We start from the raw sequence: 26,751 nt of genomic DNA, 5'->3' as shown, positions 1-26,751 counted from the left end.
TAAATGGTCGTGTTATTCCTTCGGCACCCTCCCTGCCTGCCTGCCCCTGGCCTATTTTCGCTGGGAGGCAACAAAACGGAAAAAACACGAAAAACCTCGCGCAACTTTAATCAACGCAATTTAACGTCTGTACCGTGTTTCTCCTTTTGTCCTATAACTTTTTTATTACCCATATATGTATACACGCGTGACGAGTGTGCACGGCTCGACTATATCCGTGTATTTGGAGCTGGCACCACATGCAATTAGTCATAACGAATCATCCCTGCTTCTCGTCCTCGTATAAATGTTCTTCATCGGAACAGCGACGCGGGGGGCCCGGGGATGCTCCGGGGAGGGGCGTAAAATAATGAGAAACGAGACGAATCGTCATCGCGCGTCGGGAAACACGAAAGAAATGATATTTTCATTCAATTTTCCGTGCAGTCGATTTAAAATGTTTTCGATCCTCTTCTCATCATCGTGCCTCATGATTCGCTTCGTAGTTTGAGGTGATCGACGAAAATTTCACGACGATTTACAGCAAACGATTTCAAACGCTCCGAGCAACACTCGGGTTCGAGGCTTCCACTCGACTTGCGCCGAGAACAAATCGATTTCAATGATTTTTTCACCCCTTTCTCGCTACCGTCCACTGTTTTCCCCCGGGACGAATAGTCGAGGTAAATAAATATAAATAAAAATTGGAATAACTCACCGGTGACGATGAGCCTCGCTAGCGTTGAACTTTCGACCGTTGCTCCGGTTACGTGATCGACGGTACGACATCTGTAGCCGTGATGTTTGTCATCGGGATTAACGGCGAATATGAGAAGTTCACCGGTCGGCAGCATGTGATATTTCCCATCTGAAAATAAAACAAATTCACTAAAATCAACCTGCTTCGTATATATTGAAACGAAGTAAACAAAGCTCTTTGAAGATGCGACAGTACTAAAATAACTGCGTTCACGTCCAAATACGAAATTCAAAAAATATATAATATTTGCACAGGGAAAACATTAATAAAGGGAAATGCGCAGACGGAACGTCGTTCGTTATCGAGGATGAACGAAAATACACGAAAATCTCCATAATCCGTGACGGAGAGAAACAAAAAATGGGAAGAGAACGCCGTTTTTCGAGTAGAATTTAATGTTTTCTGGATTATTATTATTACGTTCATTTTTCATGCGAGCCTCTTGGCGTTTCGACCGAGGGAATAACATTTTCGAATTCGAGAGCCGAGCCTCGGAGAAACTCCATCAATATGTAAATTCTCCTAATGGAAAATCCCACCGTTGTTAGCAGCTTCTCCGCGCGTGAGCATTTCGTTTTTTCTTTATTTTTTATTTTTTCTCGGATTCGGACACGCAATCGCGTCGAGTTTTATAGAAACGGGGGCTTGAAAAGGGTGGAGGAAAAAAACGGGCTAGAAACCGAGGTGGAAAAGCAGCGCGGAGACGAAAGAATGTAAAACCGAAGAAAGTGCTGCTGCTGCGAGAACATCGTAATTTTTGCTCCACTGAAATCGTTACTTTTAGAATTTAAAAAGAAACTTCGTTGCAGGCCAGAGATCCGGATGAGACGAAACTCTCGCGCTCCCTCGCCATGCTCGATGCTCAATTCGAGCAAATATTTTCACTTTCTTCCTCAATTATTGCAGCGATATTTGTTTTAAGAGCATCGCGTCATTTTGTTGGATCGCGGGAGGGGCCGCGATTCATATTCGCGTAATTGAAAATAAGCGAGAGAGGCCGGAGCTCTGTGCGTTTTGTGCATTGGCACGAGCATTCGAATTCCCCGAACCCACCTTGTCAAATTAATTGCGTTCGATGGTAACGGAAAAAAGGTAGCAAAATAATATGAAAAAAAAGGAGATACGAAACATCGTGCGTCACAACGAAATCCATTAAAATTTTGACCGTTGATGAACGCAAACGTTGGACTTTCGTGAGCCTGCATAAAAACGGATTTTAAAATGCTCCCGCCGCTTTTTTCTTTTCCCCTGGCATTCGGGCACCCGTGTCAAGCCCGAGAGGATTAATCGCTCTGATTACAATTATCATCGTTACGTGACGCGATTGCAACGCTGTCGCGGAGTGCTCGATGAAAGGACCGACAACGAGAAAACGAGGACGAATTCAGCATGCTCGTTTTCACAAAACACGCGCGCACGCACACACCGCCGGATGCGCCAAGTGAGAGAGAACACTAGAATTATAAATTTAACCGATGAAATATCCGGCGGCAGCCGAAGTGCAACATTATAGCGCACACACGCGCCGAGGATAATGTTTCCGAGCATGAGAATCATCGCGTTATCGTGCTTTGGGCCATTTCCATTAAAAGTTCCCCAGAGCCATGAAACTCCAAAATGTTTTCTCATATTTTATCGGATGTTTATGCTCCTACACTTCCCTAAATATCCATCGCTATATTTATATTGCGGTGGTACGAATAATTTGATATTTTACAAGCTCCGGGGAAAGTTCGAACGAGCGCGCTATTGGCTCGGGGGTCGCGACCCCGTTGTTTCGCTCGGCACAAAAATCGCGTGAGAATAAACGGCCATTTTTGGATCCGCGTTCCTAAAAAAGCGGCGCTTCGATACTCGATTTTCACGTTTCTTTGTACTCTCAAAAGAGCCCGATGTTGGTTCGGAAACAAGTGAAACTAAAATTGGGGAGAAACTGATGTGAGAGAATAATGAATTATCGAAAAATTGGAAAAGCGAATGAAAGAAAGGCGGATGAAAAAAAGCAACGTTGCGGGACGATAATAACCGGTGAATCGAGAAATTCAATGCCTCCGTATCGAGGTTCGATTTGATTGTCCATTTGGGTCTTCACATTCGTATCGCACATATCATCGGATATAAAAAAAAGTAACACGAATGAAGAGTCTCGAATGGAAAAAAGGGCGTGGAGTGTCGAAAACACCATTTTCCGGAGTAGCCTCCATACGAATTTTGTTCACTCCGTGCGCTGGGAATATCCTCGTTTTTTCCTCATCGCGCTCGCTGCTATTTCGGCTTTCACTTGAGGGCTTTTATTATTTCGATTTTTATTTTGTTTCGTGTATCGATGCAGAGACCGCGCGCGCGGTCTCGATCAATGTACGTTTCGAGTGCAACGCCCTCGAGGCTGCTTTTCTCCGGTCCAGAGTCAGGGCCCCTCGACCATTGACCCCTGCCGCTGTCCATTGAGACAAAAAGCACGAGCCTCTTCCTCCATCGCGAAATTAGCCCTCGTATTATCGATCATAAAGAGGAATATTCCAATGGCGCGTCCATCGAAATCAACGGATTTTCACTGCGCATGAAAAAACCGCACGAAACAAAACTCCAGTCACGAACCGTCGGAAGGGGAGGAAAAAACACATCGGGGATGGGGGCCAGCACGCAGGGTGTCCCAGAATTAATCACTCGAGAGGTTTTCACTCTCCTTCGGCAAGTCGAAAAAACATCCAAAATCCTCGTCCTCCAAGAAACCTCCGCACTCTCGAAAAATTTCAAAAACCTTTCAAAATGCGAAAAAACGAAAATTCACTTCCCCTCCCCATGCGGTTTTTTCATCGCCAAAACTCCAGACTGGAAGCAACGAGCGGAATCGACGAACCCAGCAGAGTCCGATTTTGGGACACCTCGCGTACACAATTGTTCGTACAAATACGTGCATATGGATGTGCACATATACAAGGGTGTGTTCGATGAATGGACATCTGTCACGTACAGATCTGAGATACATCAACAAACGATCCGCCCACGAGGAGTTTCCATGGCGTTGTTTCGGTGCAACGAATTGCAATGTGGATGTGAATGGGAATGCTCGGATCCATAGGTAAATCATGAGAATATGCATCTCGTAATTTAACCGATGAGCCAAAGCTGCCATTACTCTTATTAGCAGAGATGGCTCTCTGATGCACGTTCCGCAAGCGCGAGTGCGGCTGTTTCGATATTTATAGACCCCTCGGCTGTCGGGTGTATGGAGTTTAGCACAAAGGTACACGTTTCCGATCTTTTGAGCACATTTCGAATAATAAACAAAACTCTCTCGTCGAGGGTGGAGTCGCGGGCGATACGCTGGGCCACGCGATCATTCGGATACGAGGCGAGAGAGAGAGAGAGAGAGAGCGAGCTAGCGCACTGCAAATTTACAGTTCACTAAATCATTAACGAGAGCGCGAGACTTTCGTTGGGTGTATTTCAAAGCCTGGCAGACTCGTAACATCCCATTTTCGAGCATTTTCACTTGCTTCTTTATTTTTTAGCTCCCTCAATAATCCGATGATTATTCCCAGCGGATTCGTGATTTTATCGAACTTCCGACGAGTATGCTCGATTTTTATTTTGCGTTTTTGAACGAGACTTGTCGTCGGGTCTTGAACAAGTTCACGCGAATCTAATGGAAATTGAAAACTCCAACTTTGAGAGTTGAAATTTTTAAATATGCCAGAATATTCACGGTGCATCTATTTTCGGAATTATTATAGGATCCACCGTCTAGTTGTCGAGAAAATAATTAACGAAAATCACATTTTTTGAGGTTAACGAGTAATAACGACACAAACGGTGGAAGGTTTGACAACAGCATGAGCCAGCTGGTTTAAAATATAGATGTGCATACGCATACAAATAGAAAATGGCTGTTGTCACATTTTGCTTGACGATTTTAGTACGAAAGTATTTGAACCGCCATCATAAAATTAAAAATTGATCAATCTCAACAAATAAATTACACATTATTTGATTAATTGCGAGAATAAATTTTCATCGTTTCTTTGATCATGAAAAGAGCAAAAAAGTTCAGCTGCTTTTTCGAATCACAAGTAACGCATGATCCTCCTTAAAAAACAATTGAAGAGTTTCTGATTTGGTAGTTTTTCTGAATTCCGTGTACTTTCGAGAGTGCAAGCTGCCCTCGTGTTTGTGTATTTATTCGCCAGATATTTAGTTTTTATTTCTATTGGGAGGTTTACCGGTTTACTTGTTTCAAGTTCTCTTCCAACTTTTTCTCGCGCCCCCGTGCGCGCGCGCGTTCTCACGAGCTCCGAGCCCCTTGGACGACTCGAATAAACGTCAGTGCTGGGCATTCCCGAGCTACATCTGGCTCGTACAACTTTCCTTCGTACCTTCATGAAACTTTTATTTCTTTCTTTTTCTCTCTCTTGCTTCTGAACTCTTTTGCCCTCGTACACTTTTCGACTTTCTTCATTCCTCTCGCACTCTCCATTTTATTATACTCACTCTCTCTCTCTCTCTCTTCGCCTCTCATAGCACAGCCTCCATTTCACGTTTCATTTTACCTCTTCACTTGGCACTTTTACTGCCACTTTTCAGACAAATGACAAAACCGCTTCCGTTCCTCGCCCTTCGGGCCCAAAGGGTGACAAAAATGAACGACTTTGCCTCCGCGATAGTTTGATAATTTTGTAAATTTACACGTGTCGAGTTAACAAAGTCGTTGAGAAATCTGCTCGGACACGCGATCACTCGAAAACCATTAGTTTTTCCTCGTTTCGTGATTTATAACTTTTCCGCGTTCGAGCATGACCTAAAAATAGTTTTTCTTAGCCGGTAACGCAAACGCGTGATTGTGAAAAATGCGATGATGAATTTACGAACGGCCCTTCGATCGAGCTTCGTGGTTAATGGAACAATGGAGCCGGCCCCGAGTCTCGAATAAATAATGATCGATTGTCAATCACATTTGTCCTCGACGCTTCGTCCGACTGGGTAAACCAGAATTAGTTTCCTGGCGAAATTCCTCGTCCAATAGCGTCATCAGCTCGCCCATTCGGGGACTAGCCATCAGGCTAAATTACAAACTTCCCTTGCTCCGAACCAAGAGAAAGAGCGCACGAGAGATAAAGAGTGAGAGAGAGAGAGAGCCATTTCCGGTAGCGTTCCTGCATTTATTCATGCGGCAGACGTAATTAAAATTACGAACTTCGCTAACAAATTACAGTGTACGTTCTCGCAGTCTTGCATCTTCTATTCATTCTCTCTCTCTATCTCTGTGCTTTGTACCATAACGCATCGTACGTGAGCCAGAAGATAAATTAAACGTTCAGCCTCGGGCGACATAATATTTATAGCTCTTATTCCGACCGATACGCGACTCACTTTTTATTCGATTCCCCATTTTCTTTTGCTTTCTTTCCGGACCTCGATCATTCATAATCCAGGCGGTTCGTTCCGCGAGCTGAATAATATTCCTGTCATTGGACCCTGCATTTTTTCGAATTTCACCAATTCACTGCCCTTCCTCCAAATTAAACTCATTCAAGAACGTCCATTCGCAAGTAAATTTGAAAAAAAAAAAAAAAATCAATGTCAGTCGACGATCGGTGAGAGCCCAAAGTTTCGTTTCAGGGGCCACGAGATTTTGACTTTTGTTCCATATTCGCGTGCTTTCGAAAATTTCATATTTGGCAACGAATGAAAAAGTGTATTCATTCATTATGCGCGCGAGTATCGAGACTATCGGCCTCCGCAATAACAAGATTTAACATAGTTCAGGCTCGATATGCCCACAGACGCGGAGGCGAGGGAAATGCACAGTGCATTTTGTGAGGGTAGGACAGATTATGTGGCAGGTATTATCCTCTCGCGTACTATGTAAATCAGTGTAGCGTTGTGTGCACAACCGAGGGCTCTATCTCTTCGTCCCCGGCCGAGTTTCGCTCGCTTTCTCTCTTCTTCTTCTTCTGCTTCCCTCACATTATGTAAATGACTCGAGTCGCGGTGCTTCTGCTCGGGCTCTTGTGCAGCGGTAAATGCCCGAGATATCTCTCCGCGTGTGTGGTTTATTCGGGAACTCGTACGTTCTCATTCTGCCGCAAGCCCATGCTTAATAAATGTAAACAGAGAGGGAACAAGCTCCCATAATTTGTCACGGGGTGCGAGTGTAATTGTTGCAGGAGCATAATGTTCCGATGATTTTTCTTGTTTGTTGAAAATAAGCGTCGGGGCTTTTTAACGCCGTTACTAAATATTCATCGCGAAATAATAGCTCGCGTGAATGGTTGATTGGCTCTTGGCACGTAAATTTGAATTAAAGATATGCTTCGGACGGTGAAGCTCGATTATTCGCGGTCGCTTTTTTCGAGGAAACATTCGCACGCGAACGGCCCTGCAGAATAAACGATTTTCGTTGACTCACCGCTCTCGGGGGCCGGAAATATGTTGAAAGTCGAGTCCTGCACCCACGAGGTAACTCGCACGTGTTTTTTGACGTTCGGGGGTATTTCGCACCTGAGAACACCCGTGTTTCCCACCCTGACGTAAGCGTCCTTGACGACGACGTCGTACTTCTGTCGGACCACTGAAACGGAGAGAAGCGAGTGTTAAAATGCAGAAAATTTGTGTTGAATCGTGCGAACTGGATTTTTCATTCGATTTAGTTATTTTCATCATTCCGAATATCGTTTGCCCCGCGCGAACCCCGCAAATAAGCAAACCGGATCAAGCGGAGCGAAAAAAATCAGGGAGATTCGTTTTTTTTAAATCCCCGCGAATCGCGAGACGAGACGAGTCGAACAAAAGTTTTGAAAAAAATCGTTAAAGCCCGCATCGATTCTCCGTCCTCCGGCTTCCAATCCCGAAAGCGAAGGAACCGCCCGTCATTACGAGAAAAAAATCCCGGAAAAAGGGAGCACAAAAAGGCAACAATGGGAAACAAAGCGAGGGGGGGACGCGATAGCTGGCTCGTGTGTGGCCAACCGATAAATACGTCGCCTACTCGGGCGCGTAAATGCGATAAGTGATTCCTGGCACGTTATCGCGAGCAGTCAAAGGGGAAAGAAACGCGGCGCATTAGCCCCTTTCTTCGTCGGGGCGCTGCTGTTTCGAAGCTCGCGTTTCCCAGCTCGGGGGCCGGGCGGCAGAGTAGAAAATGCTCGGGGCTAGGGGCTCGAAGAGAGACGAAAAGTTGGCGAGTCAAGAGCCCCGGCAGCGAGAAAGGGAAGCTCCGAAAGTTGGCTCGACGCTGCAGCGCGGTTGGCGCGACTCGAAAACCGCGAAATCTTGATCTTGGCAGTCCGTCGACGCGAAACTCCCCCCTCTATACACGTTTTATTACGTTTATATACCTTTTTTACACCGATATACGTATAGCGGTGTTACGTTGCTGCCTGAGAGTCTCGCGAACGGAGCAAAGAGTAAAACGTGACCATTCATCTTGCTCGTCGAGGGGCTGAGGCGCAGACACGGCCAGCGAAACGGTCCGCGGTTGGGGGGCTGTTGGCGCGCGAGAATCTTCCACTTTATTCTTTCAACTTCCATTACCAACATTTATTCTAGTATTTACGCAAATTATCCGAAATTCTTTTCCTCCGCGTGAGCGCTCGTCGGACTCAAAATCGAGAGCAAAAATTTAACGAATTTTCAGGCTTTTCGATCGATCGCTCGACGACGAGCGTTTTGGACTCGATAATTTCGCAGAGTTTTCGACCGAGAACGCGATTTTAATGATCGAAAATTCCTCAAAAATCGCGCCAGCTCCTTGATCTTTCAATTTTCAACGTTGTTTTTTTTTTGTTTTCATTCAATGTTTGCTCGAAACTTACCAGCTCGCACAGTTATTTCCCGGCCGAGCACACGACCGACGCTGTTCGATGCCTGACATCTGTAAACCGCAGCGTGCACGTCACCCCTGTAGCTCTCACCGCCGAATGGCAAAAAGTACATGGACCCGTTGGCCAGCATCTCCCGTATGTTTGATATCGGATGGACCGGCGAACCGTCTCCCATTAGCCAGTCGACGCGGGGACTCGGACTTCCTTTCGCCGAACAATGAATCATTGCTCCGGTGTCGTTCGAAAACTCGACGCTCGAACGAGGCTGCGATGTCAACACTGGCCCTTGGCTGTCCACAACCACACCTCGGCCTGTGAACCAACATTTTTAAAAAACATAAATCACGCGGTTGCAGAATCCCTCGTGATTTGGACCGTTGGAACACCATTTTTGCTTTATTTTTGTGCCTTTTCGCGGGACGAATCGAGCTGCGGGATTTGAAAAATTTTAAATGAATTTTCGGCCATTTTCAAATCAAATGAGAAAAAGGCTGAAGAGAATCGAGTTTTCAAACTTTTTAGCGATAAAAATCGTTGCAACGATCCTCGAACTTCTCAAGCGCATTGTCTCGCATTTCGAATCGATGAAAGAATGAAATAACTCTCGAGAAGGGAGAATCGATAGCACTTTGGTTCATTCGACGCAGGGAAGCACAATCCGGTTTCCGAGCGAGTTATTCCGCCGGGTGAAGGAGGAGCGGCATTTCTTCATTAACGACCTTAGCCTCGGCTCCATTTTGCGGCGAGCGCGAGCAGCCGGGTGGCGTCGATTTTCGTTAACATTTCATTCGATAGAGAGGAGAGCTGAAGAGAGGAAAAAAGTATGTTGAAAGGAGGCGGTGCTGGGCGGGGGTGAAAAATTGGGGAGAAATTTCACTCGATCGAGCGTACACGTCCGCGTGAATCTTTGTTTCGCCATTGCGTCGAAGAGATTTTAGCGGTAAGAAAATAACGAGGAATTGTGGAGAAGCTGGAAATAAAGGAGGCGGCAGGAGAAAAGAGACGACGGAGGAAAAAACGTCCGCTGGGAAGCGCCATAATCGGAGGAGCCGCTGCCACCGCTTTCCTTTCTAATAAGTCTCCATTCCTTGAATCATATTATATATGGGAGAAAATAAAAGAATGTAGTTTATAAAACGAAAATATAAAAGAAGAGCGAACGAGCGGGGGGGTAGACGGGGAGAAAAATGTGCGCTCGTTCCGCCAGGACGGCGAGCTTGTTCCACCTTAATAAATTATGTTTCCGGGCATCAAAGCACAGCGTGAAAGATTATAACAGGGAAAAATATCTCGTGGAACTGCTGCTCACCACCTTCATTTGTGCGTGCATCGCATTGTGCGAAAAAATCTTCTTCGCTCTTCCTGCTCCTTTCAATGCGCCGTAATGGCGAAGACCTTTGAGCATTAAGGTAGATCACGCTCGAAGGATCGTATTTTATGGGTGTCTAAAATCGATTTTTACTTCTTAATTAAAAATATAATGACTTTTAATTGATGTCAGAGTTATCAATTCGAACTTGTAATTAATTTTTTCAACTTATCTTTTGACTGACCGAGCCCCAAATTTCATTCAAAGAAAAATGTGAAAATAATAAGACAGAAGGCATGACGGGAATGGCCCGAGTCAAGGAGAAACAAAATGGCGAAATAAGCAAATGTGAGGTAACGCGAGTGCTCGTTACCAATTTCGTTCGATCGCTTACGCAATTTATCTTTATTACCAGTCGTCTCGAATTTTTTCCCAAACCTTCGTCATATACTTCGTTGCGCTGTTGCGCACGTTTTTCATAAACTTCGTAAGAACCCTTTAAAATGTGATACGCGTGTCAGTCGACTGGGCATTTAAACTCTGCGTAAATTTCAAGACTTTCTTAAGAAAATGATTCCGTGCACGAGCTACCTTAAACCTTCGAATGTTTCTCAAAATCCACTGGACTCTCGATCAATGAAAAGCACATTGACGATTGCTGAAGAAAATAGTCGAAGAATCTTTCGAAGGGTTTTCGTTTTCTTAAAACCGAAAATTATTGGTCTCCCTGGAAAGTTGCTGCATCGTCATTTTTTCAAATATTTCCTCGTTCCGCGAGTGACTTTTCGGTGAGCTACGAATCTCGGGGCTGGGCGCGAGTGGTGAATAAATTTGCGATGAGGGAGGAATCGAGAGCTGACGTCGCAGAATTTTTGAGACTCGAATCCAGCAGCAGCAGCAGCAGCAGACGTAAGGAACATTCGGGTATAAAATAAGGGACGATGCTGACTTTTCAACCAGGAAACTTCGTTACTTCGAAGCGACTATCCGGAAGTTCGTATACGTATATCGCGCGTGTATGAAGATTGTACGGAGCAGGTCCGCATAAATATACAGTGGTCCTGCTCGGCACCGCTGCGTTCTCGGGCAAAGATTCTTCGACTCAAAATTCACTTTATTCTTTCCCAGACCTCGGAGACCCGGTGAATCATTGTGCGGGGAAAGGGTCAAAACGTTCGAGATTTCGGGCCTCAATTCGCTCCCTTTTTTCTCGTTAGATCGAGCCGCAGCGGCGTAAGAATCATCGGCACGATGACTGCTCTCTTCCCAAAGACGAAGCGGTCACTCCGGGGGGGTCCAGAGAAAATCTAAACATACGGAGCATCGACACAGAGCTTGTTCGCCGTCCAGACATTTATACCCTTGCCATGTATTCGTTATACACAGATATATGAAAGGAGTAATAAATAAACGGAGAGAAAAAGGCTCGGCAGAGGAGACGAGAGGACACGGAACAAGAATCGGTGGCTGGTGCATTATGCATGAACGGCGCGGAGGTTGATAACCATGGCGGGTTGGCATCGTCGAGCTGAGAGGGATGTCTGCAGGAGAGAGAAACTCCCTCCGTCATGGAACCAGAGAGAGAGAGAGAGAGAGAGAGTGTAAAGCGACCAAGTTCCCTGGCACTCCGTGCATATACCACGCAATTTCGATCCTTTTCTCCGCGGGTCTCTCTCTCTCTCTTTATAGACGCGAAGGAGGAGGAGGAGGGAAGGGTTGAATGGGCCGAGTGTATATTGGAAGCAGGTTCGGTGTACGATCCATACAAAGAGCGAGTATTTTATGGTGGAGTATTTTGCGGTGGACTCCCGTTGGGAAGGAAGGTGCGCGTGGATGCGCGGGGACGGATAGACACAGAGCTCGAGTGTCACAGCCAGGCGATTCGTTTCCTCGGAAAATCGTACGCGCTCCGTGGCTGTTCCCGGCGGCTGCGGGGTGCATCGCGTGGTATGAAAATAAATCGGGAAGCGCCTGACTATTTTGTCGCACCGGTGGCGATAAATTTCGGCACTTATGCGGGTCACGCGGCTTTTTTTCGGGGGAGCATTAAGGGCACGGTAAGATCGACTTTTCGCCTGGTTCACGGGGCGTACGAGAGGCTTGCGGAAATAAACAAATGTGGGGAAAAATGTTGGAGGACTCGCGCGCCGGATGATAAACTCCCCGGGGAAAAAAGGAGCGAGGAGAAATGATAACCGCTTGTATTTATTCAAGTGCAAAGTTGCGGAGGGAGTCGAGAAAGTTTAAGAATTATGGCTCGAGAGTGCAACGATATCCTCTTTTATTTTCTCCCCCTCCCCTTCGTTCTGCTCTTCCTTTTTTCGGGAGCGAGAGCCAAAGGAAACTTTGCATGGCCGACCATAATCTAACCGATATTATGCGAATGCTTTTTTCGTCCGCGCGAACTCCGATACGCAGATACAAGGATAAGCGAACCGCAGCCATGGATAGTACGTGAATTCACGTTTTCTCTGTTATTTTCACTCCACCCCTCCGTTTCTCTCTCGATTTTCACGTATACATAAGGCTTGCAGGATCGCTCGGAGAGCTTCCTCCATACGCGAACGACTCGAGTATTCGTCCATATGGGACCGACGCGTTTATGCACCAAGAGCTTTTGCTATGTGCTCGAACCGGGGGCTGCGGCGCCGCTCGCCTCGCTCCCACCCGAGCTTTACATCCATATGCACGATCCACTCTCCATAAATCCTTATACAAACACGAATCCACGTCTCCGTGGACGCGGAGCCGAACATCGCCGGGGAATGTACGCGCGTCCTAAAATGTGTGCTGCTGGTGAAACAATCGAACGAGAATAGATGAATTTGAAATGGGAGAGCGAGGTATTTGGTCCTCGCGGAATAATTGAGCGATGCGGAGTCTCATTATTTTGGGAGCTTCCCCGCCCTCGGAGGCGCGCCCGCAATGAATCTCAAATTCGTTCCTGCTCCCCGCACCTTCTGCGAGAAGAATAACCGAGAGCCTCGAACGCGATCGCGCGGATAGACTCCTCGGACACCCTTTGTGTCACCGGGCGAATAGATCGTCACGCACGGAAGCTGCCACACGATTTTGCATTCGGCTATGCGTGTATGCAGATGGCCTGGATCCTCCCATTCCAGACTCTCATCCCTCTCTCTCTCTCTCTCTCTCTCCGAAGCCGCTCTCCGCTCGCACACAGACAACCACTCCCCACGCTTCATCCCCTGGTTCCCCCTTTCGGTAGATACACCGAACCACGAGGATCCTCCACAAGCATTGCACGCATTAACGCAGACCACCCGAAGCTCCATCTCGCCGAGGTACAAACCGCATCGTCTCTCGCCTCTCGCTCTCTCCCCTAATATACACGACCATTCAGCCGTTTAGTTGGCGCACATGTGTACCAGCATTTTCTCAACGCACGCTATATTACTACGACACAACTTGCCTCGCGCACACAGGGTGTGCCAACATTCCCTATTTTTTATTCCTCTCGACTTTTCTCGTTACGTCCGAGCGATGAGGAAAGTGAAGGGAACGAGCCACGTTTTAAGGGGTGGGAATAAAATGTTGGAATAAAGTAGAAACTTCGAGGTTCGAAGGACGTTTACATTTAAATTGGAATGGAACAGTCGCCCATGGGAGGACGACTGAAATATCGATTTTCCGAAAATTCGAGTAATCACGAATTACTGCAATCGGCAATACTGCGAATATTCACAATTTCGAAAATATTATAACGAAAGACGAAGTATTGCTGGAGTTGAAATACGGAATACCAAAAAGCCGAACGGTCAAAATGGCGAAACGTTAGAAATAAGTCGCGATCGATCGAAGCGAATAAACGCGGTGCGAAGCTCATCAAAATATACGCGTCATCTCCAATTTCAAACAAAGTCGATCGGGAATAAGAATTTCGAATTATTCATTTTCCTCTGATCCGACATCACGACTTAAAAAATTTCGAAATATCGACCGTTCTAAAATTTCGTTGTTCGAAATACTGTATTATAACCAACAACGTCAAAAGAAATGATGAAAAAGCCAAGTTTTTCGAAGCCCTCCGATGCGGGAAAAGCAGAAATTTCACACGAATCGCGGCGTATCTGAGCGATCCTGTAGAACAATTACGTTGGCCCGCCGCGTAGTTGCATAGAGCAGAGTGTGTCCGAGCATCGCTGCAATTTGGGAGATTTGGAGCGCATAGCCCTATAATAGGGTGGGAAAATTCTCATATTACTCGAGCAGTAGCCAAGTCCTGTGAGGCTCAGACGAGTTGGGCTCCCTCGTCAGGGATTCTGACCAGGTAGCTCGACCGGATGTGCCGTATACCTGTATACGAAGCCGAAAATATATAGGACGGTCACGTGTAAACGTAGCCACGAAAGTTCCCTGTATTTATGCAGCTCTCGGTCTCCCTCTGCTCGGTTGTCGCTCCTCGTTGCTGGCCCAGTACTCTCGAGAGCGCGGTTTCTGCCGCTCAATTACAGGGAATCTCGCTTTTAACGTCAGCTACAGAATCGTCCATCCGAGTACGCGTCCGAGCTGGGATCACCCGACTGCAATCACCTCCCCATACGTAATGAGTGTCTCTCTCTCTCTCAGTCTACACGTACGCGGGCATATTCGCGTGTGCGGACGAGTCCGGGAGGCGAAGAAAGAGGTTAGAAGCGCGTTAGAGTTTACGCGCGTTTAATTGTTCCGGTAACGTGTCCTTTTGTTTGGATTCACAATACATTTATGCGTTCATGTATTCGGCGGTTGTAGAGACGTCACGAGGGGATAGGAAGCTGTGAAATGGGGGGGAATGTTGGGAGGTTAAGCCCTGGAATGTAAATAAAACGGCATGGATTCGGTGACGCATCGCGGCGAAGGGTTTGAATTCCGGGCAGCCTTTGCCGGGGTCTTCCCGGTTGTCGGTTTTCCCGGAGCGCTCCGCGGCAAGGGTCGAAACGAGGGGAGTATTTTGTCCTTGCTTTTGTGGTTAAGGAGGAGGGGCCCGGGATTAATGCGAGAGCGCGGCCGAGAGCGTTGGATGACTCCGGCGTTAGTCGCGGTGGGCGATTATGCTCGCGGGGGGTTTACGCGAGTTCTTTTAAAATGAAGAAAACAAATGGAACGTTTGCGGCCACTCATTCTGCGGCTGTTTTTTCTCCGTCCCGCGGCTGCGCTCCCGCGAGTATTATTGATAACCGTTCGCGTGAAATATTAGACTCGCTTCGTGCTCGCATAAAACGTCCAAATCGTCATGCACATAAATCCGAAAATACTTATGAGCATACCGAGGCATTTATACGGCTCGCGGCGCGCTTATATAGCTGCGCGATAAATTTTCTACTCGAGTCGCAGCGCTCGCGTTCGAGCACTATCCCGCCGGGTAGTCCGGAGGCACTAAAAACCGCCTCGGGATTAACGGACGTGATAAGGAGTCGCGATAAAATACACCGCAATTATTTTGATAGCCGAGATACGAAGACGGCGCGGAAGCGCGTGCGTCCGGACACTTGAAAACGCATTTGCCTCGTCGCAATGAGAGGCGCGAAAATCACGCCGCATCCGCGACGAACATTCGGAGGCTAAAGACCGCCGGAGAATTTATGCAGGAAAAACTCAGCGGCCGGAAGCCCCGAGTCGATTTTCCTCCCAACCGCGCTCCCGCGTGCATGCATTCAGCGCACCGCGAGAAACCGATGAGAGAGTGCAACGGACTCGGGAAACAGCTAAAAACGGGGCTGGAGAGTGTTGCAGCTGCGGCGTGTCGTTCCACGGTGTGCTTTCTATTATCTCTCGTGGTCGTGAGCGCACTGACAAAAGCTACGCCGGATGCTGATGCTGCACAGCCTGCGCGCGCGAGACAAAACAGTCGAGAGACAAGCGAGAGAAACACAGCAAGAGGAAACGATAAGAAAAGAGGGTGAAAAATTCGCCTCTGACCTTCGTATCTTCAGTGTCGTCTCCGCTTCCCCTCGGAGTACCGGCACAAGCGTACGCGGGTCCTGCGCCGAGTTCGATCTCGCGGGGGCCGTAGCGAAGGAGCAAGGGGAAGACAAAAATGAGAGAATAAGAAAAGCCATATAGAGCCATTGGCCTCGACCCAAACGGACGAATAAAAAAGTCATTCCTATCCGCACACATCCTCGCCTTCGCTCCCGCCGCCCAACGGCGAAGGACTCCGCCGCGTTTCTTCATACCGAAATACCCAGCACGACAATGTCTGCAGGCACGGCGAGAGCGCGGTACTGAGTGGATATAAGATCAGAGACCGAAGCAATATCGCGAGCGAGGAAATCGAATCGCAAAACGGAGAAAATGAGCACGACACCGCGCCGAGTCGTAGATATATATTAGTTCTCTCAACTCCATTACACACACACACACACACGAAAGCCAAGATAAATGTGTACAGTGTACGGGTGTAGCGCGAGTACGGGAGGGAGGACGAAAAAGAAAGAGTCGAGGCGCAAGGCGACGAAGACAGAGGAGCGAGAGAGCGGGGAGCGACCGAGAATGCATTCTCCCTCGTGGCTTAATCCCCGGAGCTATCGGAGCGTCTGGCTCTCCCGATGGCTCTGACAATTCCAGAGATCTCTTGCTGCACAAGCATCACAAGCGTACACGGAGATCCTATATTATCGTTCATGATCGATTTCTCTCGTGTTCAGGAGCGATGCCCGATCGTTTTTTCCAGCGTTCTCATTCCCTTCGGAGCACTCGCTCCCTCCGGTTTCCTGCTTTCCCTCCTGCCGTGTGTCTCTCGCGTTTCGTGGCGTACGGGCTCCGTAATATCGTGAAATTCTCCGAGTCCTCTGCTCTCGCATCGGGACGCAAATGGGATCGTAATGCTCGAGGAATTTGCGCGTCGCCACTTAGCGTCTGCCCTGCTTCTCTCTCCGCGCCTTCCACACACTCGCTGCTACGCGTCTAAACATTTTCCGGTACACACCGCCCCGCGCGAGCTCGCGCGGGGACGTTAAGATCCCAATTTGGCGGCCCCGATCCTCGCAGGCAAGGACGTATTTGCTCTCTCGATAAATTTTCCGTTTCCTTATCGACGCGAGACGCTTCAGGGAGATTGGAAATTTTTATGCGGACGCGAATGTGATTCGGTTTGGGGCGAGCGGCCGCCACGACGCGTGCGGAGACGGGAATAATCAAATTGGGAAAACGATTCATTTCGAGGCGGAGGTTCTGCATCAATTTTTTCTCGAGCTCCAAGCAACGGGGGAGGGAAATCGCGTCTTAACATTCCGTGAGCGTCGGACTGATGAACGGTAGAAAAAAGGGATTTTGAAAGGGTGCAAGTTTGTATCGGGAGAGTTGAGAGAGAGGAGCGACTTTTCCAGTGACAAAAAGTACGAATCTGAAGAATAAGACGGGAGGAGGGGGGAAGAATAAAGTCGAAACTTTGTCGTGGAGGCGACCGCACGGGTCTCGTGCCCGCGCGCGAACCAAATAAAAATCCATTCGGGTTAATCGGAGTTTACCCGAAACTTTAACTCCGCCGGAGTCCTCTGAAAGTTGAAGAAAAACGAGAAAAAGAGGAAAGAAATGGAGAAAGAACAAGCACGGTTCGACTCGTTCCACCGCGCCCCCCCCTCGTTCAAGCTCCCCCGGATTTATCCGTCCGAATAAAATCCAGATGGAATCGTATTATGGTGCAAACGCACGTGAGAAAAACATCAACGTCACCCTGTCAAAAGCTCTCCGCCTCCCTTCACGCTCGCTCTGCGAGCCAAAAGTTTTTCCCCGCCTCGTTGAAAGGACTTCCCCCCCCCCCCCCCCCCCCGATTCTTGTCTCGCGTTCGTACATCCGAGGATTTTTTCGTTCCCAATGAAAAATTAGCCGGCTCGAGTCGCTCGGGAAGCTCGCCAGCCCGACAAATTCTTCAACAACTGCTCCAGGGCTCAAGATCACTGGCCCGGAGGGGAAGGAAGAAACACATCGAGGGGAGGAGCACCGACCGGAAATGGCAGATTCGTTCCTCCTAATAGTTCGTTTCCGGTAAACTTTCATTCCTGTGGTTAGGAGCAGCAGGGAGCACCAAATAATTCGGCTTTATCGATGACTTCCGGTGGAAGCGGAGCCAAAAGCGAGTGGTAAAAAGGGAAAGAGCCAGAAAGAGCGGGAGCCGGAGAGCGAGAGACTTCAGGGAATTCGGTCTGGCACCGCAGCGATTTACGCTCCAAGCCCCCGTCCGCCATGCCCCGTTCGGTGTAGCAGACACAATCTTGGAAGATCCCCGAGACGCGGGCGTTAACATTCCGAGCTTTTGAACCGCGAGGGAGAGGGAGCTTGGTAGTCTCAAAAGATCCGGAACGAGTGAGGCCGGAAGTAACCTCAGAGCCTATCCCCAAGGACGTTCTGAAATTTGCCACGAGCCGAAAATGGCGGCAAGACTTTCCGCATTCCCTTGGGAGCTGGTTTATCAAGTTCCTCAGGCCAAGCCAGGAATCTCCGTTTCGTATAGCATCCTGAAAATAAGCCCTTTCTACTGTGCCCGCGACCTCCAAGTTTCACTGGCAAAGTGTGTCGAGAAACAGCAGGCCCTGCCCGCCCCTCTCGCCCATCGCCATCTCTCGACTCTCCCTCGCTCCCACTCGTCCTCCAGGATAGACATTTGCCTCAATTATAATCTCCAAGTTCGTTATAACCAGCACGTAAAAGTAATTAATAGTTAACGAGCTAACTGGAGCACGTCGCAACAACTGTACCTCGAATTTCTGCGTGCCTATAGATTCGCGTTAAGGACCCTCTGATTAGAAAACTTCTCGCCAATTAATGTGGAAATCTTAAATATCTGTGTAGAGACGCTAAATAAACTTGGTCGAGCAGCCGCGCGATGAAATGAGCTTATTTCAGCGTATCGCGGATGCGATTAAAATCGACGAATCCCGAAGCACCCGCCGAGAGCTTCGAGCGATTAGATATATATTTCATTAAATTCCTCGATCGCGAGCCTTTCTTTTTCGTTCCTCTCTTCGCAATGAGCACCACGGACGCGTTATCGGGCTCGAGGAGAAAGTCGATGATGAGAGGACGTGAGAAAAATACGTCTACGAATGCGAGAGGAAAACGTGAAAAAAATATGGGAAAAAAGACGAGAAATGTGTGAAGTTTGAGAGCGAAGGGTGAAAAGCTCGAGGGTTGGCCAGGCGAGGAGGAAAACTCGTGAACGGGAAGCCCAACAGGGCTTCCCGTATCTTTCAGCAACACCTTGAATTAACTAGGCTATTTCAACGGCACTTTACTTGTCGCTAGGCAACTCAATAATAAAGTATACGACACTAACGTTGGAGAACGAATATCCGGCTGTTGGCATGAATTGGGGAGCTCAAATCAGGGCGATTCTTCGCGACCGGAAGTAGTCGCTCGAAGTAGCTTTTCCGGGATATTTCGAGGGCGAAATGGCTGCGAATGGAACAGTCGAAAGCTCTGAATATTCGTTGTTATAACGAACGAATTATTCTCGCGTTTATTCTTCCCCAATTGTATTGTTTATATTCGAACCCGCAATTAATTTGGCGATCGGTCCTAATATTTTGCACTTTTGTTACCCTCCTCTTTATATTCGTTATCCATTTTTAATTAGCGGAATTGTAATTGAATGGCGATTCAAAGAGGGAATGCCTTTGTGAAAAAAATCCTCCTCAGTCTCCCCCCGCCGCGCTCTCTCTCCGCGTGTCCTGCTCGTTATTCCGTCTCGGCTTTTCCATTACCGGTCCACGCAAGCCCAGATGCTTTTCAGCCGTATTCATATCGTTGGGACAAAAGACTATAATTCAATCCATCGCCCCAAAGTCCAAGCTCCATGGCTCTCGGGTTTCGCCCTTTGGGAATACGTGCTCGACGCTTTTCGAGCGTTGTCCTGCCTCAATTTAGTGCGAATTTTGAGCCGATCGGATTTACCTTATTTCGGGCTATTCGCGGCTGGTGAAAGTATTGTAACTCGTTGTTGGCGAAGGCCGCTAAATGCGTTCGATATCATCCCAATTAATGGAGGTTCTGCTTAATCTATTTTAGTATCTGTTATTCTTCCTTCAATCATTGCGATTCGCGTCGCGAATTGGCGCGTGACCTCTTTCGGTGCGCTGTCTCCTCCAGCGTATGACGACGAGCTACTACAGTTGATTGTGAATAAATTATCTATCAATCTATCGGTCAATCTATCCGGATCCCTCCCTCTTGGAAATGCACTCGCTCTCTCTCTCTCTCTCCCTCTCTTCTGTTAAAGACTGTTAAAGATGTCTTTGGTGTTAATCTCAGCAATAAGCTTTTTATCAGTGAATGTCTACCGTCCAATATTTATAATTTACTGCGTCTCGTTAAATCTAAGAGCAAAGATCTCAAATTTGAAGCAGTCTGGGCCACGTCGCATTCTGTAAATGTCCGCAGATCAAGTGGTTCTCCGGTCATCTCTCTTCAATCAGATTTGGACTTGGCTAAACTGAATTGACTACCAGTGAAGCCTAAGCAGCTGGCTTATTCTAATCTCTCTCTGAATGACGCCTCCCCCTCGCTCATTAAGATTTGTTGTTTCAACTCTAATTCATTATTAGGTCACATTGATGACGTCAGATCGAATTTCATAGACTCGTCCTGTCATGTCATAGCTATCTGTGAGTCTTGGCTCCATCCACTGATTTCCGATGATCTATTGAAACTTGCTAATTACTCACTGTTTAGAAATGACAGATCCCTGAAGAGAGGGGGTGGGGTCGCCTGTTACGTCCACGACTCTCTTAGAGTTAAGATACTGGCTAAGTCGGATAGTTCTGACATTAATGATCCGGAGTTTCTCATGCTTGATCTGCGTACATCGGCCGGAGACTCTTTATTTTTCTCCTGTATGTATAGACGACCTAAAGGTCATCTTTTCAATAATTTTTCAAATGTTTTCTCTCGTTTTTCATACTCATACGAAAATCTTATAATTTGTGGCGATCTGAATTGTAATCTCCGCTCTACAAACTTTGAAGCGACATTTCTGCGAAACCTCGTCAATTCCCTCTCGCTTAATCTATTAGATTCTGGTCCAACACATCACACGTTATCCTCCGACTCAACTCTTGATGTTTTTATTGTCGATGATGTCACTAAAGCAAAAAATTTTTCGAAATCTGACTCCCCTTTTATCGCGGGACATGATCTTCTCACTCTCATCTACGCTTTTCCGGCGCCTGCAATATCTTCACGTTATGTCACGCGCCGCTCAATTAAACATTTGAATTCTGAGCTTTTCCTAAATACTTTTTCGTCTCACATTGATTCCCTATTGCCCTCCCTCTCTTCGACTGCAACTCCTCCTGAAATTGATTATCAAGTACTCTCTCTAAATCAAGCCTTTTCCTACTCTCTCGACACACATGCACCTTTCTGCACTTTCCTCAGTCGCAAAAATCCTGCCCCATGGATTACAATTGCTCTGAAATCTCGCTTAAAGTATCGCTCTATTTTATATAAACGTGCTAAACGAAAAGGTTCAATTCTAGCAATGGCTATTTATAGGCAGTATCGGGACAAGCTGGCGTCTGACGTGAGACTGGCTAAAAATGAATATTATCTCCGTAGACTTGCACATTCTTCAAACTCCTCCACTCTCTGGAAAGAGCTTTCCACCTTGGGGTTGGTGCGATCGTCTCCCACCACCCCTTTTTCCTATTTCTCTCCGAATCAGCTCAACTCATTTTTTGCTAACATCTCCAATGCCTCTCCACCCTGTGATTTGACTTTGCTCCTTAATCGTCTTTCTGCCCTGCCTCCTCCTCCCTTCGAATTTCGCTTCACTCTAATCTCAGCTGCTGATATCAATTCCCTGCTCCCCCCCTCTCACACCTCTCTCACAGAAGGTCCGGATGGAATTTCCCTTTTCTTTCTGCACAAGATTATTCCGAAATACTCTTCGCTCCTCGCTACTGTATTCAATAACTCCTTCTCCTCCTCCTATTTCCCTTCTTCCTGGAAGCGTGCATTTATTCGTCCACTCCTCAAAATAAATCCTCCTCTTTCTGAATCTGATTGTCGTCCAATAGCCAACTTGTCTGAACTCTCCAAACTCCTTGAAAAGATTGCTTCGTCTCAAATTAATGCATTTCTCCACTCTCACTCTATTCTTGACAACCGTCAATCTGGGTATCGCAAGGGGTTTTCTACTCAAACCGCTCTTCTACGCATCTGTTCGGATGTTCGTAGGGCAGTTGACACCAGACGACTCACGCTCCTTGTCTTGTTTGATTTTTCCAAAGCTTTTGATACTGTTCCTCACATTAATCTGCTTATTAAACTACGAACTCTTGGATTCTCTGTGGATGCTATTCTCTGGTTTTTCTCTTATTTAACTGGGAGATCTCAGGCCGTGAGAGATGATAACAACAATTGCTCTTCGTTTATTCACACCTCCTCTGGTGTCCCGCAGGGATCTGTGCTTGGCCCTCTCTTATTTTCCTTATTCATGAACGACATCTCGACTGAGCTACGCTACTGCCAGCACATGATCTATGCTGATGACACACAGATCTACCTTTCTTGTTTTCCATCCGACCTTGCTCTCGGAATTGAGAGAGTCTCAATGGATGTCAAATCTATTGCTGATTTTGCCGATCGTAACGGTATCAAACTCAATCTTTCTAAGAGCAAAATTCTCATCCTAGGAAGCAACGCCTATATTAGTCAGCTAAATCTGAATTCTCTTCCACCTATCGTGATCAATGGTGCTCAGCTTCCCTATGTCACTGAGGCTAAGAATCTGGGTGTTACTATGTCGGCAAATTTGTCCTGGCATGGCCACATTCGAGAGATTTCTCGCAAAGTCAACTTTGCTCTGTATAAACTGAGCTACCACAAGCGGGCCTTACTCCTTCCTGTAAAAATTGCCACTGTCAAAACTCTCATATTTCCAATTATTGATTACTGTTCCCTTGTTTATAATGATCTTACTTCAGAGCTTAATAACAAACTTGAAAAGCTCATCAATGCGGCAATCAGATTCATATTTGACCTCCGTCGCGATGAACATATAACTCCCTATCGTAGGCGCTTGGGCTGGCTGTCGGTTCGTTCGAGAAGGCTTTACTTTCTCGCTATCTCTACCTTCAGTATCCTTCGTGGAAATGCCCCCCAATACCTATGTGAGCTTTTCTCTCGTCCTCTCCCCTCCTCCAGACCAACCAGAAATCGAATCCCTGATACTTTTGTTGTCCCTTCTCATCGTACTTCTACCTATCGAAATTCTTTCCCACTCGCTTCCATTTATTTTTGGCACTCGCTTCCCGTATGCATCACTTCAGCTCCTTCTCTCTCTTCCTTCAAATCTCAACTTTTTTCCTACCTTTTTGAACTTGAAGGGACTCTCTGAAATACTTCTACTCAGTCCAGAAACTTAATTATTTACTTAAAACTTCCATTATTTTAACTTAACTTTAAATGTTAAATTATTTTTTTACTCTTTGGAGCTAAGCTTATGAAATTTTACTTATCCTCTCGCAACTCTGTTCTTTGATTTACTAGCTTCTGTTGACTGATGATTTTGTTTCCTTTTTCTCACGTTTTGCTGGCTTCCTCTGATACTGCTTTTCCCCCTTTTGGGGGTGATAAACCCATGCGTTATCATTGTATCTGTCTTAGTTATAACCCTTACTGCGTGTCTTATATTGTATACTAGTCTTAAGCTATTATTACTACCCTTAATTGCTACTGTACCTAACATTATCATCATTCTTTTATTATTGTTTTTTCTGCTATCTTGAGTATTCCAAATTATGTTTCTAAACTTCTTTTCTTGTATATTACCTAATTACTTACTTCCATTATTATTATTTTATTATTATATTACTTTATATTTTGTTGTTCTATTTTATTTTATTTTATTTTACTTTTATCTTATTATATTTATCATATTATATTATTATTATTATTATTATTAATATTATTATATTTTATATTTATATTTACTGTCTTTTCTACTTTAATGTTTTTATACCATCACTGTTTTATTTGATCTACTATTTTAAGACTTTTTACTGTCTTCTATGTATTTACATAATTGGCCCAATGGAATGTTTTCCGTGGCCTAATAAACTCAATCAATCAATCAATCAATCTTCTCTGCTTCCCTATTCGTCATCTATTTGATCAACGTCCCTGTACCAATCGAGACTCTCTGTATTCAATTACAAATGATCAATCAACGATGTGGCAACGCTATTAACGGCACGAATGGACCAAAGTGGAGGCTCTGCCCTCGCGAGAGGTAGCAGTGTTCGCATAAACAACGTTTCCAATTTCCCTCTCTCTCTCTCTCTGGCTCTTTCTACATAAGCAGATTCGTGTATATAGGCGAGTGTGCGCGGCTCTGTATCGAGGTGAATTGCAATTATCAAAGTCATGAGGGATGATCGGTTCACGGAAGACAAATTACTACCGAGCGACTAGCCTCGTAACAAGGATGTGCCTGCGCGAGAGAAACCATTCCAGTGGTACGATAATTTGGTCAGGCTCGAGTTCATCCATTGTACGCTCTCTCGCCACTCTCTTTTCACGCCCTTCACTGCGCCCTGCTTACGCGATGCTCGGCCCGAAGTTAATTTTCATTGAAACTTAATTTTCGCGAAGAAATGTGTGTTTGGGCTACATTCTCAGTGGCTGAGAAGAAAACGAGCGACAGGAAGAACAAAAGTCGAGAGGAATTTTCGGGTTCGTCCTCCGCGCAAGAAAACGGCCAAAGTGTTTTTTCCATCGCACAGGAAATGGGCAGAGAGTCAGAGTTTTCATTGCGCGGATCGACGCATTCGAGCGAGCCCGGAGGCGTCTTTCGCGTGTGGAAAAGCTTCGGCGCACACGTTGCTTTTGCCAAAGAGCTTTTACACGCGCGGGATTCGGCAGGACGATTACAGGGGTCAACGTTGCGAGTGGTCGAGCCGCAAATCGATCGTAATCGCGGCTCCGGAGAGCTCGCTCGTCGACTCTCAATCATCAGCGCGAGTTAGCTCCGCACCGCAGTCCTTTGGACTGACACAGCAACGCGCGGGATGAATCGTTGGTTAGGTGTTCGCCGAATGAATGCGCGGAATGCTGAGCTCTCGAGGGAGATCCGTCGAAGCATTTTTCCGCTCGGTCGCGGGGTCGTCGATCGCTCATCGTAACAGCGGATGATCTCGCGTTGGCCAACGATCAATTCGCATCCTCCCGCGTCCGCAGAACAACCCAGAAACGAAGAATTTTTCATCCCGCGGCGGCTCTCCCAGCAGTTCCATGAACCCGTGATTTCCGCGACACCCTGCACGCAGCCCCCGGGATCGAGGGTCCGCTCGCAACGGGGAGTTTCCAGCCCGAGTGTGTGGGGTTTTGGTACAAGCCTCGCTCGTGGACTTAACTCCAACCTGGCGGAATCGAGAAATCGAGGTCGATCGAACTGGACGCGTTCGGCGATGCGTTGCGGTACAAACAACAGCATCAGCGCCCCAGCATTGTGCAGGAGGATACAGCGAGGGCACACGATACGAGAGTCGGAGAGAGATAAAGCTAAATGGACGGGTTTGGGTCAACGGTGGGTTATCCGGAGCCGTTTATTCGAGCCCGAAACACCTCTCCGCATGCACTTCCGAGAGCACGAGCCCGCTCATTGTTTATTCGACATCCTCCGCGCAGCAACATCAACAATCACGTATCTCCGATGAATAATATTGTTCAAACAACAATCTCCGCGCTCGGAGGAACACGAAAAAACGTGGAAAATACAAAATCAGCTATGCAAATGGAGTCCGCGGCCGTTCACAGCCTCCCGGCGCGAAAGTGGAGCCTGCCGAACGCCAAAATCGCTGGCTTATCTATACTTTGCCTGCGCGCATTACAAACCCATAAATTGACCGGGCAAAATGAGAATGGCGGATGTTCGCCCTGCGCGAGGACGAACCGGAGCTTTGCGCGCCCTCCCGGCTCCCGAGGCCTCGTTTTATCGGAGCCGCCCTCCCAAAATCTCGGCCACAAGCTCCACAAAGCTCAATTTACGTGCGCCCATTGTTAATTATACTGCCTTGATTAACTCTTCATTATGTGGAGGCGCCTCGACGCGAATACGCGCTCGCATGTACACGCGCGTCCGAGTGCGGGTTCGGCAAAATGATTTTCGCTCCGTAATTCCAGCCATTTCGTCGATTATTATCACCCGAAAGGTTGGAAACGCGGAGCGAAGATTACTTCCCAATACTCCTCGCGATCGTATCCTGCAAACGATGAAATAATGACGCGGCACGCGCACAACGAGCCTCGAATAATGAAGCTGGAAAATGGCGACGGGAAAAAGCAGTCGAGCGGGTCAATCGCGAGAACACAAAACTTCCGAAGCTTCGTGTGCTCGAGATTTCGAAGAATTTCAAACAATCGCGCGGCGGCTCGTTTTTCAATCGAATCGCGTGACGCACCGCGGGAGCCGATATCAGGTGAAAATCCATCCCGACGAGCCCATTAAAACCGGCTTTGAAAAATGATCGCAGCCATTTCAAATGAGAGCTTCGAATGTTGTGAAGAAATTCAGGCGCCGTATATTTATATAGGACGAGAGAGCGAGAGCGGGGGAGAGCTCAAAGCTCAAGCGTAAAACGTTCTTTTTTCAAAGCCTCGATTTCTCTGAGGTTCGCGCGGTTCAGTGGCGTTTCAAGTGATCGAACGATCGAGAATATGAGAGAAAAAACACGCGCGCGGAGCACCACGCGCGCGGAGCACCACGCGCGCGGAGCAGTTTTTTACTGTCCTGTTGAAGGAATTTTAAAAGGGAGCAAAAACTCGGAGATTTTTCTGCCTTTCACAGGAAGCCCGAGAGAAAGAGAGAGAGCTCGTTGCCTACATTTGTATTACCTACGTCGTTATATATATGCATATGTTCGCGCGCGTGTGGAGCTCGACG

General features: G+C 47.1%; 1 protein-coding gene across 6 annotated transcripts in view; it reads right to left on the bottom strand.

The window, feature by feature from the left end:
* LOC122414553 (Down syndrome cell adhesion molecule-like protein Dscam2) overlaps positions 1-26,751 on the bottom strand; it is a 115,027-nt gene that overhangs the window by 50,320 nt on the left and 37,956 nt on the right. For all 6 annotated transcript variants that reach the window (XM_043425932.1, XM_043425930.1, XM_043425931.1 and 3 more), the window contains exons 3-5: positions 8,554-8,874; positions 7,149-7,310; positions 698-847 (exon numbers count right to left, since the gene is read on the bottom strand). In XM_043425932.1, coding sequence (XP_043281867.1) covers positions 698-847; positions 7,149-7,310; positions 8,554-8,874 — 633 coding nt within the window. The remainder of the gene's footprint in view (positions 1-697; positions 848-7,148; positions 7,311-8,553; positions 8,875-26,751) is intronic.

This window comes from Venturia canescens, chromosome 8 (assembly GCF_019457755.1).
Source record: "Venturia canescens isolate UGA chromosome 8, ASM1945775v1, whole genome shotgun sequence".
NCBI classification, from domain to species: domain Eukaryota; kingdom Metazoa; phylum Arthropoda; class Insecta; order Hymenoptera; family Ichneumonidae; genus Venturia; species Venturia canescens.
This window is presented reverse-complemented; position numbering and strand designations above follow the sequence as displayed.